Source organism: Triticum urartu, chromosome 3A (assembly GCF_056163025.1).
Source record: "Triticum urartu cultivar PI428250 chromosome 3A, HENAU_Tu73, whole genome shotgun sequence".
NCBI lineage: Eukaryota > Viridiplantae > Streptophyta > Magnoliopsida > Poales > Poaceae > Triticum > Triticum urartu.
Window position 1 is genome coordinate 616,070,888 of NC_141875.1, and position 17,232 is coordinate 616,088,119.

Consider the following 17,232-nt stretch of genomic DNA (forward strand, 5'->3'; position numbering starts at 1 on the left):
GGCACCGGCGATGTCTTACTGGCTCCCACAATGATAAGCCACCCGTTGGCATATGTCGCACCTACCACCCGACAAAATAAGCCACAGGAAAAAAATATTACTCACTAAAAGAAAGACAAAAAATATTGGTAGTAAAAAAATAAATCGACACCTCAAACTCAGAGATATTCTGTTATCTTTTCAGTTTTGTCATGTCGTGACTTGTATTTTGATCTTTATGATATATGAATGAGACACGTATTACCATGTAAAAAAATTGGTGCGCACTTTTTTTTGGAGTAGATAGAAATAAGCCACAGGAAAAAAATATTACTCAATAAAAGAAAGACAAAAAAATATTGGTAGTAAAAAAATAAATCGACGCCTCAAACTCAGAGATATTATGTTATCTTTTCAGTTTTGTCATGTCGGTCGTTACGTGACTTATATTTTGATCTTTATGATATATGAATGAGACACGTATTACCATGTAAAAAAAATTGGTGCGCAATTTTTTTGGAGTAGATAGAAGAAGAAATATTACTCATACTCACTAAAAGAAAGACAAAAAAATATTGGTAGTAAAAAAATAAATCGACGCCTGAGAGATTCGAACTCAGAGATATTCTGTTATCTTTTCAGTTTTGTCATGTCATGACTTGTATTTTGATCTTTATGATATATGAATGAGACACGTATTACCATGTAAAAAAATTGGTGCGCAACTTTTTTTGGAGTAGATAGAAATAAGTCACAGGAAAAAAATATTACTCACTAAAAGAAAGACAAAAAAATATTGGTAGTAAAAAAATAATTGACGCCTCAAACTCAGAGATATTCTGTTATCTTTTCAGTTTTGTCATGTCGGTCGTTACGTGACTTGTATTTTGATCTTTATGATATATGAATGAGACACGTATTACCATGTAAAAAAAATTGGTGCGCAATTTTTTTTGGAGTAGATAGAAGAAAAAAATATTACTCATACTCACTAAAAGAAAGACAAAAAAATATTGGTAGTAAAAAAATAAATCGACGCCTGAGAGATTCGATCTCTCGCGGGGAAACCCCATGTACTTAGCAGGCACACGCCTTAACCACTCGGCCAAAGCGTCTTTTTTATTTTTGGAGCTACTTTACATTTTATAAATCAATTTGATATCCAAACCGATTCGTTCCCGGAAACCCTCCACCAGCCAGGACACAGCAATCAGAGCATGGACAGCGGCGGCGGGAGGAGCCTCCGGCCCGGACGAGCCTCGCGACGCGCGCGTGGTGCGGGAGCTCCTCCGGTCGATGGGGCTCGGCGAGGGCGAGTACGAGCCGCGCGTCGTGCACCAGTTCCTGGACCTGGCCTACCGCTACGTCGGCGACGTGCTCGGCGACGCCCAGGTCTACGCCGACCACGCAGCCAAGCCCCAGCTCGACGCCGACGACGTCCGCCTCGCCATCCAGGCCAAGGTCAACTTCTCCTTCTCCCAGCCGCCGCCACGCGAGGTAAGAGTACTACTACCAATCTCACCAAAAACCCTAGTATATCTTCGTTAGATTCGGACAAATTACGAGGTTTCGTAGCTTCATTCAATTGGTGAATGACGAGGACAAGGGTGCGCTTTAAACTCTAGATCCAGGACCGGCTTTCCTGTGAACCTATCAGATTCGGAGAGAGTAATGTTATGGACTCCAATTGGGGAAAGGATAAGCACTGTAGAGGATGTGCAGATGCGTCCCGGAAGAAACAATCGAGATACTACTCCCTCCAATTGGAGTACGAAAAATATCTGGTTCTTGGCTGAAATCTCAACGGCTAAGAGTGCGAAAAATGATGTGTGCTGTTGAGATTTCAGTTAATTTCTGGTTCTTGGCTGGGAGATATTTTTTGGGGAAAATTTGAATTTCAAATAAGGCTCAACTTCTCAATTAAATGCGTTCCACAATAAGAACACATCAATCAAAGATTCAGACATGGTGTTTAGAAGCCACCATCCCCAACGCAACACAGAGATTGTGGTTTTTAGCCCTTGAGCTCATGAAATGTCGTTTTTTCTACACTCTTAGCCATCAGAGGGACCAACATATCAGGCAGTGTTATACTGAAATTATAATGAAAAAAATTGGAGCAAATGTGGGATTCGAACCCAGATTCATCTCAAGTAGTACATTACCAGTACCACCTTACCACTAGGACCAAGATGACTCCTTTATCCTTTAGGAAGTTGGAACTGACAGAACTTTTGCCAGTTTGGTGGGATATAATCAGGGAGTTCCGAGATTTAAATCCCAGGGTGCAGCTAGTAGCAGAAACGAATACCTTCTCGATGTAAGGAAAATCCTATTCTTATTTTAGATTGTACCTGCTCTGATGATTTTAGCAACCGTCACTACAATGAATTGGTACATACTCCCTCCGTTCCTAATTACTTGTCGCAGGTATGGATGTATCTAGATGTATTTTAGTTCTAGATACATCCATTTCTGCGACAATTAATTTGGAACGGAGGGAGTAAAACTTTTTGTAGAACCTGTACGTTTGAATAGCATTGCTCAGGTAAGATCAATACCACCAATAGGTGGGAGAAGTTAGAAGTGAAGGTAGTAGAATACAACCCCCCCCCACCCCACCCTCAAAGTAAAAAAGCAAAAGAGCCCTTTCTAGCCTCCATCAAGGGAAAACCTTTCATATCTGTGCACATGATGCAAGGAGAGTCTAGTTGGGGCAGAATATTGACTTCAATTCAGTCCATGTCTTGTTAGGAATGTTCAGCTGAGCCCATTTCTTGTTTGAAAAGTTGAATGCTTATCTTCTGAAGGGTCTAAAATCTTAGGAATCATGTGCAACTAGTAGTTCTATATACTCAATTTAAACTTTTAGAATCAAGCAAGAAATAAATACCCTCTTCTGTTAGTGCAGAGATGCTGCTGCCGTAGCAGCCGAGTCAAATAGCAATGATTCGAAGCACTTCTTCTTCCATTACACTATTTTGGAAACCTAAGGACTCGATTGTATGGATATGGAGACTACAGGATTTCTGATCCTAGTGGGAAAAGGAGGGAAACGGATACTCAATTTAAAGTGAGTAAACAGAATTTCATACCCGATCTCATAGATCCCTACAGAATTCTGTGGAAAGCCGTATTCGATGAAAGTCGTATGTACGGCTTGGCGGGAATCTTTAGAAAGAGGATCTTTTGTCTGTTGCAACTGGAAACAAGAATACTCAGTTTCCTTATTAGTTGGCTTTACTCTTTAGATATATTATGTGTAGTTGTAAATAACTTTCGTTAGATTTGGACACTCTTCATGGATGGGTCAAGTCAAATAATCACATAGAAGGGAGAGCATCTGTTAGAGCCTCTAGATCGAAGGTATGCCTGTGTCAGAGGGCTGATGAGGTATTGATGAGGACGCACTGTAGCCATCGCAGATCAGAAAGGTAACGGGGTAGTGGGGAATAGAGATTAGGGGAAGACTTCTTTATTGATAACTTGCATCAGTCACTGCAGCTACGGAGCCTTTATACAGGTGACTCAAGACCAGTGTCCTGGATGGATACAAACTTAAAGTGCTGTGGAACGTGACTGCTGCAGGTTCTGTTGAAAGGACTCTTAACTTAGGGAACAAAAGATTAATAGAACTCTTAGCCTATTCCAACTCAGGTGTGTCTGCTGTGGCCTGTGGGTTTCCTCCTCTGATATGGAATTCCCCACATAACACTCCGTAATGCCGGTTATCTACCAATTCATTGGTACACTGGCGCCCCCACTCCCACCCCTCCAAATCTCTGGGAACAGGCTACCTGTAGTAGAAAACAATGTTTTATAATGTATGGCTATTCTAATATAGAAACATGAAACAAACAGGGTACGATTCTTAATGTGTATGAGGCTGGCATCTGAAGACATACCTAAAATGTTGATGAATCATATTAGGTATTACAAAGATATTAGAGATTGAGGGTCACTCACAAGTGTACTCACTTATGGGTTAGCCGGTAAGTGAAACTAAAGAAGATCTTGCGTAGATAAAGGCTATGAACAACTCTTGTGGTGTTTTATGTTTTATCAGATCCGTGGAAACTCTAGCTGACACAAAGTACTCTGTATGCATAGGTGGTTGACGAGTCATTTTGCTGATGTCACAGGTTCTGCTTGAGTTGGCACGCAGCCGGAACAAGATCCCGCTACCCAAGTCTATTGCTCCACCTGGCTCGATTCCTCTGCCACCTGAGCAGGACACTTTGCTGACTGAAAACTACCAGCTTCTACCCGCACTGAAGCCACCAACTCAGACTGAAGAAGCAGAAGATGACAACGAGGGAGCTGACGCAATCCCTGGCAATCCCAGTCCAAACTATTCACAGGATCAGAGGGGCAACGAGCAACGTCAGCCTCAGAGCCAGAGCCAGAGGGTTTCTTTCCAACTGAACGCGGTGGCTGCCACGGCTGCAAAGCGCCCTGTAGTGACAATTGATCAGTTGAACATGGGCTAACTAACTGATGCTTGTGTAGCTTGCTGGGACCGCCCTTTCTGGCTAGCGCCCTCCTATTGCACCATGAAAAATGCTGATTGCTGAGGAAAGGGAGCAGCCTTGCAAGTAGTGTAAGTAGTAGCTGTGCACCTCTGTTTTATTAATTTCTGTGCATTATTGTCAACTTGTTGATTTTGTAGATCTTGTCGAACTTGAGCTGTCTCGTCGTTGTTTCTGAATGCTAAGTCGGTGTTTCTATTGTGACTGTGTTCCTATTATGCTTTTGGTGGCATGTGGCACATATTTGGTTGGTTAAAATGAGGACCAAACAAACTAAGTGTACAATATAGAAATAAATCTTTTTTTATCGATATAGAGATAAATCTGTAGTTCACTATTTTTCTCATTGTTTGCTTTTAATGCTAGGGCTAGTAGGATGTAGTGTTACCTTCTGTGCATGTCGCCTGAAGAACTATTGACAAATAAAAACAAAAACAAAACAGCCCGTCTAGCTCAGTTGGTAGAGCGCAAGGCTCTTAACCTTGTGGTCGTGGGTTCGAGCCCCACGGTGGGCGACCACCTTTTTATTTTACTCTCCAGGAATCAATTTCCTTGTGCAATGCATGAATGATGAAGAGAGAATTCCTTATTTGACCCTTTTTTAAAATTTGCTTCCTTATTTGACCCAAATAAAATTTTCTTCCCTATATGACATCTAAAGTAAAATTTGTTCCTTATCTGACACTTTCGTTCATTTTAGGCACTAACTGTGTTAAGTGTGAGATGAAAAGACCATTTTGCCCCTAATGCATTTTGCAAATATCATGATGTAGTAAAAAAAAGCAACCCAGTTCATCCATATTTTAGCGACGTTGGAAGGATGCTGCACATGTATGTGTATGCTTCAATATTTTATTTTACTCTCCAGGAATCAATTTCCTTGTGCAATGCATGAATGATGAAGAGAGAATTCCTTATTTGACCCTTTTTTAAAATTTGCTTCCTTATTTGACCCAAATAAAATTTTCTTCCCTATATGACATCTAAAGTAAAATTTGTTCCTTATCTGACACTTTCGTTCATTTTAGGCACTAACTGTGTTAAGTGTGAGATGAAAAGACCATTTTGCCCCTAATGCATTTTGCAAATATCATGATGTAGTAAAAAAAAGCAACCCAGTTCATCCATATTTTAGCGACGTTGGAAGGATGCTGCACATGTATGTGTATGCTTCAATATTTTATTTTACTCTCCAGGAATCAATTTCCTTGTGCAATGCATGAATGATGAAGAGAGAATTCCTTATTTGACCCTTTTTTAAAATTTGCTTCCTTATTTGACCCAAATAAAATTTTCTTCCCTATATGACATCTAAAGTAAATTTTGTTCCTTATCTGACACTTTCGTTCATTTTAGGCACTAACTGTGTTAAGTGTGAGATGAAAAGACCATTTTGCCCCTAATGCATTTTGCAAATATCATGATGTAGTAAAAAAAAGCAACCCAGTTCATCCATATTTTAGCGACGTTGGAAGGATGCTGCACATGTATGTGTATGCTTCAATATTTTATTTTACTCTCCAGGAATCAATTTCCTTGTGCAATGCATGAATGATGAAGAGAGAATTCCTTATTTGACCCTTTTTTAAAATTTGCTTCCTTATTTGACCCAAATAAAATTTTCTTCCCTATATGACATCTAAAGTAAATTTTGTTCCTTATCTGACACTTTCGTTCATTTTAGGCACTAACTGTGTTAAGTGTGAGATGAAAAGACCATTTTGCCCCTAATGCATTTTGCAAATATCATGATGTAGTAAAAAAAAGCAACCCAGTTCATCCATATTTTAGCGACGTTGGAAGGATGCTGCACATGTATGTGTATGCTTCAATATTTTATTTTACTCTCCAGGAATCAATTTCCTTGTGCAATGCATGAATGATGAAGAGAGAATTCCTTATTTGACCCTTTTTTAAAATTTGCTTCCTTATTTGACCCAAATAAAATTTTCTTCCCTATATGACATCTAAAGTAAATTTTGTTCCTTATCTGACACTTTCGTTCATTTTAGGCACTAACTGTGTTAAGTGTGAGATGAAAAGACCATTTTGCCCCTAATGCATTTTGCAAATATCATGATGTAGTAAAAAAAAGCAACCCAGTTCATCCATATTTTAGCGACGTTGGAAGGATGCTGCACATGTATGTGTATGCTTCAATATTTTGTTTCTTAGGTAAACTGATTTGTGCGTTTAAAAGCTGTATAAAACATCCGTAGAAATTATACTAGCATATCTATTATTTGTACTACAGAGTCGACGGCCGTCGATTAGCCAACGGCGCTGTAGCGGTCTTGGCCTTGGGTGTCCACCAGTCCACACACGGCGCCACGGGCGCGGCTGCTCATACGTGGTGCTATGAGTTGTGGACGGCGCCGGCATGGTCTGCAGGTGCACGGCAGCAGCGATTAAAGATGTGCGCGGCAGCAGCGATTAAAGACCTACACATCATACAACAGTACTTTGATAGATCAAAGTTACATTTTCCTCACATAGACGCTGAACAGATTACCTAAGGAAAAACAACTATGGGAGCATAGATATAGATGTGCATCATCCATTGAACATCCTAAAAACATGGGTGAACTGATTGCTTTTTTTACTACATTTAGGATAGTTACACAATGCATTAGGGGCAAAATGGTCTTTTTGCCTCACATTTAACTTGGTTAGTGTCTAAAATGGACGGAAGTGTCATATAAGGAACAAAATTTACTTTAGGTGTCAAATATTTTGGGTCAAATAAGAAAGCAAGTTTTAAGAACGGGCCAAATAAGAAATTCTCTCAATGATGAATCAGCTTGTAATTTGTACGCAGGCACTTGCCTTTGCTCAGGCTGTGTTCCAATAGTTTCTTTTTTCGAAATAGTTCTTTGCATTACTCAATCAGGGAATACAAATCACGTTCCAGACCTGACACAGGCCACACAACAGTTCGAACTTAGGACCTACCAAAATTTGTCAAACCGTGACTAGAAAAATTCCAAGTACAAGTAATACACAAGAAGTACGGGAAGCTCTCCTTGATCTCTTTTTTTATCAACAAAGCGTACTCCCTCCGTTTCTTTTTACTCCGCATATAAAATTTGATCAAAATCAAATTACATAAAGCTTGACCAAATTTATATTAAAAAATATGAACATCTACAATACTAAAACTATATAGTACGATAATACATTTCATGGTGCATCTCATAATATTGATTTCATATTGTGAATGTTGATATTTTTTAATATAAAATTGGTCAAACTTTATAAAGCTTGACTTTGACCAAACCTTATATTATATGCAGACTAAAAAAACGGAGGGAGTACTTCGATCTCGTTCACACAAAAAAAGCGTACTTCGATCTGTTGACATCTCTGCTTCTCACCATGTATTGACCTCTTCCAAACAGTTCGACTCCACATCAATAGGAAGGTTACTCCATTGCAAGGCCAGCACTAATCCTTCTCTGATTGCAAATTTTTTAGATTCAAACACATCATTGCATGGGTTTTCCTTTCCGATTCCCCGTGCCCCTTCGCTCCTGCCCTCGTGCGAACTCTCATCCAAGGATTCCTTGCCTCTCGCCGGCGCCACCGCCGGTCCGCTTTGTCTTCTATGGTCCTTGAACCATGTAGGCGCAGTGGATCCAAGCCCTTGCTGGCGGGAGGGTTTCGTTTTTAGATGCTTTTTTGAGTTTTATTAAGGTTTTTGCCATGCTCAAGAAGATGAGACGATGGCGGCTTCTTGAAGATGGAATAAGATCCTACCCGTCTAGCCCTATCCTGGTGATGTTTCAAGCATCGTGGGAAGATATGTGGAGGTTTGTCTCCAATGGATCTCGTGGGATCCGGTCGACGTTTATCTTTGGTCATTCTTACATAAGTCAACTACTTCGGGGATACCAGATCCCAACCAGACTACTGTTCTGCCTTGACTCTTGCAAAATTTGCTAAGCAATCGCTGACCCGATTCTGATCATGAGGAACATGTGATATTGACGTCATATGAAGAGACCTTAGATGCTTGATTTCTCCAATCAAAGAAGCAAAAAATGACCTATTCATGGCTTCACTCCTGACCAACTTCACTGCCAGCAGGGAATCCATCTCAATATGAATTGGCAGATCAGTACGTTGGATAGCAAGTGAGAGACCCTCCATACATGCGCAAAGTTCTGCTTCCAATGCATCACGGCATCAGAACAACCCCCTGCAAGATGAATAAATTGTGTTGCCGCATGGTCAAGAAGTGCTCGTATCATCTGTGTTCCAAAGTGACCCTTTGATCATTATGAAGTAAGTACCAACACCTAGGTAACGAAACACTGGAAAGTGGAAAAGTATTATTATGAAGCTAAATTTGGAGTAGATAGAAATAATCCATAGAGAAAACAAATATTACTCGCAAAAACTAAGGGAAAAATATTCGTAGAAAAAAATGACTTTTTGATCATTATGATAGTGATCTAAGTGCTCTCATATCCATCACCTAGGTAACGAATCACTGGAAAGTGGAAACATATTTATTATGAAGCTAAATTTGGAGTGGATAATTTTCTTTTTCCTCCCATGGAAGAAAGAGGACCCTTTGACTAGGGTTTCTTGTGCCTCCCTCCGGTGCCACCGTCGGTCTATCTCGTCTCATGTGGTTTTAGGGTCATGAAGGCCTGGTGGATCACGGCCTTTGCCGGCCGGAGGGCTTCGTTTCTTCATGCTTCTTTGAATTTTGTTAGGGTTTATGTCCTACTCAAAAAGGCGAGAAATATTGATAGGAAAAGTGACATTTTGATCATTATGATAGTGATCTAAATGCTCTTATATCCAGCAGCACCTAGGTAACAAAACACTGGAAAGTGGAAACGTATTTATTATGAAGCTAAATTTGGAGTAGATAGTTTTCTTTCTTCTCGTGGAAGAAAGATGACCCTTTGACTATGGTTTCTCGTGCCTCCCTTCGATCCCGCCGTCGATCTACCTCGTCTCCTGTGGTCTTAGGGCCATGGAGGCGTGATGGATCCCGGCCTTTGCCGGTGGGAGGGATCCGTTTCTTCATGCTTTTTTGAGTTTTGTTAGGGTTTGTGTCCTGCTCAGAGAGGCGAGGCGGCGGCGGCGGCGGCTCTCTGAAGATGGAATAAGTTTCTCCCCGCCTAGTCCCCGTCCCGATGGTGTTTCTAGCACTGTCGGAGGCCGTGTGGAGGTTTGTCTCTGGCGGATCTCTTGGGATTTGGTCGGCGGTTGTCTTCGGTGGATTAACGTGGATCTTGTCTTTGTTCGCTTGTGCTTGTGTGTCTACAGGTTGGATCCTTAAGATCTACGCTTCTCTTCATCGGAGGCGGTTGCTATTCTGATGCGCTGGTCCTATGAGGCATTAACACGACGACTTCCTGACTGTCTACTATAACAAGGTTTGCCAGACTCTAATGAGGGAGGGGCAAAGATGACGGCGCGCCTTCGGCTCGCTCCGGTGCTTGCAGTCGTCGCTAGGTGGTCTACTAACATGTATGCAATTTTTCACTCATGATGTTCTTTGTACTCATGATGGTACTTTTGTACTCATGTTAGGTGGTCTACTAACATGTACTCTGTAATTTTTTACTTATGATGTTCTTTGTATCAACTTGACAGTTGATGAATAGATTGAAAGGTTTTCTCGCAATTTTTTTGGAGTAAATAAAAATAAGCCACAGGGAAAAAAAATACTGGCTAAAAGAAAGAAAACAATATTGGTAGGAAAAAAATATATCGACGCCTGAGAGATTCGAACTCTCGCGGGGAAACCCCATGTACTTAGCAGGCACACGCCTTAACCACTCGGCCAAAGCGTCTTTTTTATTTTTGGAGCTACTTTACATTTTATAAATCAATTTGATATCCAACCCGATTCGTTCCCGGAAACCCTCCACCAGCCAGGACACAGCAATCAGAGCATGGACAGCGGCGGCGGGAGGAGCCTCCGGCCCGGACGAGCCTCGCGACGCGCGCGTGGTGCGGGAGCTCCTCCGGTCGATGGGGCTCGGCGAGGGCGAGTACGAGCCGCGCGTCGTGCACCAGTTCCTGGACTTGGCCTACCGCTACGTCGGGGACGTGCTCGGCGACGCGCAGGTCTACGCCGACCACGCCGCCAAGCCCCAGCTCGACGCCGACGATGTCCGCCTCGCCATCCAGGCCAAGGTCAACTTCTCCTTCTCCCAGCCGCCGCCCCGCGAGGTACGAGTACCACCAATCTCACCAAATACCCTAGCACTATATATCCTCGTTAGATTCGGACAAATTACTAGGTTTCGTAGCTTCATCCTACGACCTGGTGGACGACATGCAACAGCTCTGCTGCTACCATCTTCAGCTGGTGGATGACGAAACAATTTCCTATGAACCTATCAGATTCAGAGGGAGTAACGTTGTGGTCTCCAATTGGGGAAATAGTAAGCACAATAGAGGATGTGCAGATGTGTCACCGAAGAAACAATCTCCATTCAAGAAATGTTGTGCGCTGTTGAGATTTCAGTTAATTGCTGGTTCTTGGCTGAGAGACATTTATTGGAAATTTTTAAATTTCAAATAAGGTTGGATTTATTAATAGAACGCATTATTCAGTAAGAGATTCGGCTAGAAGCCACCGTCCTCAACGAAGAGATTCGGTTTTGAATCCTTCAGCCAACGAAATGTTATTTTGTCTACACTTGTAGCCGTCTGAGGGACCAACATATCAGTCAGTGTTACACTGAAATTATAAGGAAAACATAGGAGGGAATGTGGGATCGGAACCCAGATTCATCCCCAAATTCTCAGCTTTGCAAATAGTACTAGTACTCTAGCACCCTACCAAGAATGGACCAAGATGACTCCTTTATCCTTTAGGAAGTTGGAACCAACCGAACTTTTGCCAATTTGGTGGGTAATCAGGGAGTGTCGACAGGTAAATCCCTGGGTGCTGCTAGTAGCAGAGGATGGAAGGAGAGTCCAGTGGCAGAAGATTGACGTTCAATTTAGTCCATGTGTTGTTATGAATGTTAAGCTGAGCCCATGGCTCGTTTGGAAAGTTGAATGCTTATCCGCTGAAGGGTTCAAAATCGTAGGAATCATGTGCCGCTAGTAGTTCCATATACACAATGTAACCTTTGAGAAGAGAACCAATCAAGAAATAAATACCCCCTTCTGTTAGTGCAGATATGCTGCTGGTGCTGCAGCAGCTGTCTTACTGTTGAAATTAGAAACAACAAAAATACTCGGTTTCCTTATTAGTTGGCTTTACTCTAGATATATTATGTGTATTATCGTTAGATTGGAACACTCTCATGGGATGGGTCAAATGAAATAATCACATACAAGGGAGAGCATCTGTTAGAGCCTCTAGACCGAAGGGTATTCCTGTGGCCAGAAAGTGCTAGATGGTTAACAAGGTACCGTAGCCAGCACAGATCAGAAAGGTAACAGGGTAGTGGGGAAATAGTGATTACGGAAGACTTCTTTGTTGATAACTTGCATCAGTCGCTGCAGCTAGGGGACCTTTATATAGGCGACTCAAGACTAGTGTCCTGGGCGGGTACAAACTCAAATTGCTGCAGAACAAGACTGCTGCAGGTTCTATTGAAATGACTCTTAACTTAGGGAACAAAATATCCTTTCCTTAATAGACTCTTAGCGGATTCCAACTCAGGTGTGGCTGCTGTGGCCTGTGGGCTTCCTCGGAATCCCCCACATAACATTTCGTAGTAGAAAAACAATTTTTGGAAATGCATGGCTAGACTTCATAACAAGAATATACAAACAGGTTATGATTCTTAATGTGTACTTTGCTGAAATCTGAAGATATACCTAAAATGTTGATGGATCATATTAGGTAGTACAAAGATATTAGAGATTGAGGAGTCACTCACAAGTGTACTCACTTGCGGGTTAGCTGGTAAGTGCTATACTAAACAAGATCTTGCGTAGAAAAAGGCTATGAACAACTCTTGTGGTTATGCTTTGAAGTCAAGTGCTTGTTTTATGTTTTATCAGACCCCTGGAAATTCAAGCTGACACAAAGTACTCTGTATGCATAGGTGGATGACAAGTCATTTTTCTGATGTTACACAGGTTCTACTCGAGTTGGCACGCAGCCGGAACAAGATCCCGCTGCCCAAGTCTATCGCTCCACCTGGCTCGATTCCTCTGCCACCTGAGCAGGACACTTTGTTGAGTGAAAACTACCAGCTCCTACCCGCACTGAAGCCACCAGCTCAGACTGAAGAGGCAGAAGATGACAATGAGGGAGCCGACGCAATCCCTGCCAATCCTAGTCCAAACTATTCGCAGGATCAGAGGGGCAGCGAGCAACATCAGAGCCAGAGCCAGAGCCAGAGGGTTTCTTTCCAACTGAACGCGGTGGCTGCCGCGGCTGCAAAGCGCCCTCTAGTGACAATTGATCAGTTGAACATGGGCTAACTAACTGATGCCTGTGTAGCTTGCTGGAACCGCCCTTTCTGGCTAGCGCCCTCCTATTTCACCATGAAAAAATGCTGATTGTTGAGGAAAGGGAGCAGCCTTGCAAGTAGTGTAAGTAGTAGCCGTGCACCTCTGGTTTATTAATTTCTGTGCATTATTGTCAACTTGTTGATTTTATAGATCTTGAGCTGTCCCGTCGTTGTTTCTGAATGCTAAGTCGGTGTTTCTATTGCGACTGTGTTCCTATTATGCTTTTGTGGCATGTGGCACATTTTTTGTTGGTTAAAATGAGGACCTAACAATACGTGCACATCCTATAAACCTAGATAAAGGGAGTACCAAGTGTACAGTAGAGTTGAAGATAAATCTGTAGTGCCTGCATCATTTTTGTTTCTTTATCGGTGTTTGCTTTTTTGACTGGGGAGTAGGATGGACTGATACCTTCTGTGCGTGGAGCATGGAAGAGTTACTTAGAAATCAAAACAAAAACAAGACAGCCCGTCTAGCTCAGTTGGTAGAGCGCAAGGCTCTTAACCTTGTGGTCGTGGGTTCGAGCCCCACGGTGGGCGACCATTTTTTTCCCACTCCCCAGGAATCGATTTCCATGTGCAATGCATGAATGATGAATCAGCCACAAGAACTACGGGACAAGCTCTCTTTGATCTCTTTTTTTATCAGCAAAGCGTACTTGACATCTCTGCTTCTCACCATATATTGACCTCTTCCAACAGTCTGACTCCACATCAATAGTAAGGTTACTCCATTGCAAGGCCAGCATTAACTCTTTCTTTGATTGCCAAAATTTCAGATTCAAACACATCATTGCATGAGAATAGGTGTGTGCACAAACAAAAAATGATGGCACCAGAAGCATCCCTTAAAATCATGCCCGTCCCTCCAATACCATCGAAAAAGGAAGTATGAGCATTAAATTTAACCGGGTCATCAAGTGGAAACTTCCATATGCTGTGATCCATAGAAGGTCCACTATTGTACGTCGGCATGATATGTGCATAGCATGTTTGAACATGAGCTTTTCCTTTTAAATGGTCATCATGAAGTAAGTAACACCTAGGTAACGAAACATATGGAAGCACATTATTAGGATGCCAATTTTGGAGTAGAGAGAAATAAGCCATAGAAAAAAAACTCACAGAAAAAAAAAGATATCAAAGCCTCAGAGATTCAAACTATTCAAAAGAAAGTGCTCCTATCATCTGTGTTCCAAAGTGACCTTTTGATCATTATGAAGTTTTTTTCTCGAATATGCACGAGTGTGCGTATCATTCATTAAAAAAGTGATCATTATGAAGTAAGTACCAACACCTAGGTAACAAAACACTGGAAAGTGAAATGTACTATTATGAAGTCAAATTTGGAGTATATAAAAATAAGCCACAGAGAAAACAAATATTACTCGCAAAAAGAAAGGAAAATAATATTGATAAGAAATAGTGATCCAAATGCTCTTATATTTATTTACGAAGAGATTGAGTACCAGCACCTAGGTAAGTACCGGCACCTAGGTAACGAAACACTGGAAAGTGGAAACGTATTTATTATGAAGCTAAATTTAGAGTAGATAGTTTTCTTTCTTCCGTGGAAGAAAGAGGAACCTTTGGCTACGGTTTTTCGTGCCTCCCGCCGGTGCCGCCGTCGGTCTACCTCGTCTCCTGCAGTCTTAGGGCCATGAAGGCGTGGTGGATCCCGGTCCTTGCCGCCGGGAGGGTTCCGTTTCTTCATGTTTTTTAGTTTTGTTAGGTTTTGTGTCCTGTTCAGAGAGGCGAGGCGGTGGTGGCTCTCTGAAAATGGAATAAGGTTCTTCCCGCTTAGTCTCCGTTTCGATGGTGTTTCTAGCTGCCGGTGTTCTGGGAACGGGGGTCCCCAGACTTGCCTGCCTGCGGCCCACGGCGTGGCTCTGCGAGCGGGCCCGTATGGCCCATCTTCACCAATAAGCATTCAAGACCCTCGCGAGGGGCCAAGCCTCGCGAGGCGGACGACACAAGACCTCCTCGGGAGCGGCCTCACCAGGCTGGCTCGCGAGGGGCGGAGAGATCAAGGCAAGGCAAACCTCGCGAGGTTCCAATGACGTGAGCCATGACGATCGAGACCAGGCGGGCGCCAGCGCGCACAGTGTTCTTATTTCCTCTTTGGTGCTAAGGAGGCAAGCGCAGACGAAGAGTACCGAGGCGTCAAGCAAAGGTTTCCATATCGGTGCAACGAGGCCAAGACCAGCAGGACGGCAAGACAGAGGTCACCATGGAGCCCAAGGCGGCGTCACCACCAGAGCCTTTGGCAGGTGAAGACTGCTTTTGTCAGGATAACTTGTACTAACTGTCCCCTTTCAAATTGGCCGTTGTTGGCTCCTTTCCCGCTCAATATTTTGGGAGAGGACCAGGTGTTGGGTAACGTAGTAATTTCAAAAAAATTCCTACGCACACACAAACAGGATCATGGTGATGCGTAGCAACGAGAGGGGAGAGTGTTGTCTACGTACCCTCATAGACTGTAAGAGGAAGCGTTTATCAACGCAGTTTATGTAGTCGTACACCTTCACGACCCGTTCCGATCAAGTACCGAACATACGGCACCTCCGCCTTCAGCACACGTTCAGCTCGATGACGTCCTCGTCTTCTCGATCCAGCAAGAGGGGCGAAGTAGTAGATGAGTTCCGGCAGCACGGCGGCGTGGTGACGGTGTTGGTGAAGAACAATCTCCGCAGGGCTTCGCCTAAGCACTACAAAAACTATGAAGAAGGATAAACTAGAGGGGACGGGGTTGCCGACACACGGCTTGGTGTTTCTTGATCTGTTTTTGGTGCTAGCCCTGCCCCTCTATTTATGTGTTGAGCCCTGGGGTCAAAACTTGGAGCAAAAGCCTCCTCAAAGTCGGTTTTGCCCGAAAGGCAAGAGTCCCACTCGGACTCCAGGACCAAACGCCACAATCCTTGGCGTTTGGCCCAGACGCCATGGGCCTCGGTGTCTGGCCCAGGGCCAGACGCCAGGGTCTCCGGCATTTGGCCCCCTGGCCTCCGCAGAACTCCTTTTGCACCGACTTATAGCCCCGTGAGACTGACCCCTTGGCCTAACCATATCATCCAATATATGAATCTTTACCTCCGGACCATTCCGGAGCTCCTCGTCATGTTCGTGATCTCATCCGAGACTCCAAACAACATTTGGTTACCAACATACATAACTCATAAATACTATATCATCAACGAACGTTTGAGCGTGCGGACCCTACGGGTTCGAGAACTATGTAGACATGACCGAGACACTTCTCTGGTAAATAACCAATAGCGGAACCTGGATGCCCATATTGGCTCCTACATATTCTATGAAGATCTTTATCGGTCGAACCGCATAACAACATACGTTGTTCCCTTTGTCATCGTATGTTACTTGCCCGAGATTCGATCGTCGGTATCTCAATACCTAGTTCAATCTCGTTACCAGCAAGTCTCTTTAATCGTTCTGTAATGCATCATCCCGCAACTAACTCATTAGTTACATTGCTTGCAAGGCTTATAGTGATGTGCATTACCGAGAGGGCCCAGAGATACCTATCCGACGATCGGAGTGACAAATCCTAATCTCGAAATACGCCAACTCAACAAGTACCGTCGGAGACACCTGTAGAGCACCTTTATAATCACCCAGTTACGTTGTGACGTTTGGTAGCACACAAAGTGTTCCTCCGGTAAACGGGAGTTGCATAATCTCATAGTCATAGGAACATGTATAAGTCATGAAGAAAGTAATAGTAACATACTAAACGATCAAGTGCTAAGCTAACGAAATGGGTCAAGTCAATCACATCATTCCCCTAATAATGTGATCCCGTTAATCAAATGACAACTCATGTCTATGGTTAGGAAACTTAACCATCTTTGATTAACGAGCTAATCATGTAGAGGCATACTAGTGACACTATGTTTGTCTATGTATTCACACATGTATTATGTTTCCGGTTAATACAATTCTAGCATGAATAATAAACATTTATCATGATATAAGGAAATAAATAATAACTTTATTATTGCCTCTAGGGCATATTTCCTTCAGTCTCCCACTTGCACTAGAGTCAATAATCTAGATCACATCGCCATGTGATTTAACATCAATAGTTCACATCACCATGTGATTAACACCCATAGTTCACATTGTCATGTGACCAACACCCAAAGGGTTTACTAGAGTCAATAATCTAGTTCACAACGCTATGTGATTAACACCCAAAGAGTACTAATGTGTGATCATGTTTTTCTTGTGAGAGAAGTTTAATCGACGGGTCTGCCACATTCAGA

The 17,232-nt window shown here is 42.8% G+C and overlaps 2 protein-coding genes and 4 non-coding genes across 6 annotated transcripts; 4 read left to right on the top strand and 2 right to left on the bottom strand.

The window, feature by feature from the left end:
* Window positions 1–1,012: 1,012 nt before the first annotated feature.
* On the bottom strand, window positions 1,013–1,094 carry TRNAS-GCU (transfer RNA serine (anticodon GCU)). Its single transcript has one exon. It is a non-coding gene; the product is annotated as a tRNA-Ser (tRNA).
* Window positions 1,095–1,147: 53 nt separating this feature from the next.
* On the top strand, window positions 1,148–4,821 carry LOC125530218 (transcription initiation factor TFIID subunit 9). Its single transcript, XM_048694617.2, has 2 exons — window positions 1,148–1,476; window positions 4,122–4,821. The coding sequence occupies exons 1-2, from the start codon at window positions 1,276–1,278 to the stop codon at window positions 4,467–4,469; spliced, it is 549 nt and encodes a 182-aa protein (XP_048550574.2). The 5' UTR covers window positions 1,148–1,275; the 3' UTR covers window positions 4,470–4,821.
* Window positions 4,822–4,950: 129 nt separating this feature from the next.
* On the top strand, window positions 4,951–5,023 carry TRNAK-CUU (transfer RNA lysine (anticodon CUU)). Its single transcript has one exon. It is a non-coding gene; the product is annotated as a tRNA-Lys (tRNA).
* A 5,216-nt stretch (window positions 5,024–10,239) lies between these two features.
* Window positions 10,240–10,321, bottom strand: TRNAS-GCU (transfer RNA serine (anticodon GCU)). The gene has a single exon. It is a non-coding gene; the product is annotated as a tRNA-Ser (tRNA).
* A 65-nt stretch (window positions 10,322–10,386) lies between these two features.
* On the top strand, window positions 10,387–13,154 carry LOC125530222 (transcription initiation factor TFIID subunit 9). The gene is made up of 2 exons (XM_087513597.1): window positions 10,387–10,703; window positions 12,576–13,154. Exons 1-2 carry the CDS (start codon window positions 10,503–10,505, stop codon window positions 12,921–12,923), a joined length of 549 nt encoding a protein of 182 aa, XP_087369723.1. The 5' UTR covers window positions 10,387–10,502; the 3' UTR covers window positions 12,924–13,154.
* A 265-nt stretch (window positions 13,155–13,419) lies between these two features.
* TRNAK-CUU (transfer RNA lysine (anticodon CUU)) lies at window positions 13,420–13,492 on the top strand. Its single transcript has one exon. It is a non-coding gene; the product is annotated as a tRNA-Lys (tRNA).
* The last annotated feature ends 3,740 nt before the right edge of the window (window positions 13,493–17,232 follow it).

Coding starts and splice junctions, on each gene's coding strand:
- LOC125530218 (XM_048694617.2), top strand. CDS start 1,276: ATGGGGCTCGGCGAGGGCGAGTACGAGCCGCGCGTCGTGCACCAGTTC. Junction 1,477..4,121: donor CCCAGCCGCCGCCACGCGAG/GTAAGAGTACTA, acceptor CTGATGTCACAG/GTTCTGCTTGAGTTGGCACG.
- LOC125530222 (XM_087513597.1), top strand. CDS start 10,503: ATGGGGCTCGGCGAGGGCGAGTACGAGCCGCGCGTCGTGCACCAGTTC. Junction 10,704..12,575: donor CCCAGCCGCCGCCCCGCGAG/GTACGAGTACCA, acceptor GATGTTACACAG/GTTCTACTCGAGTTGGCACG.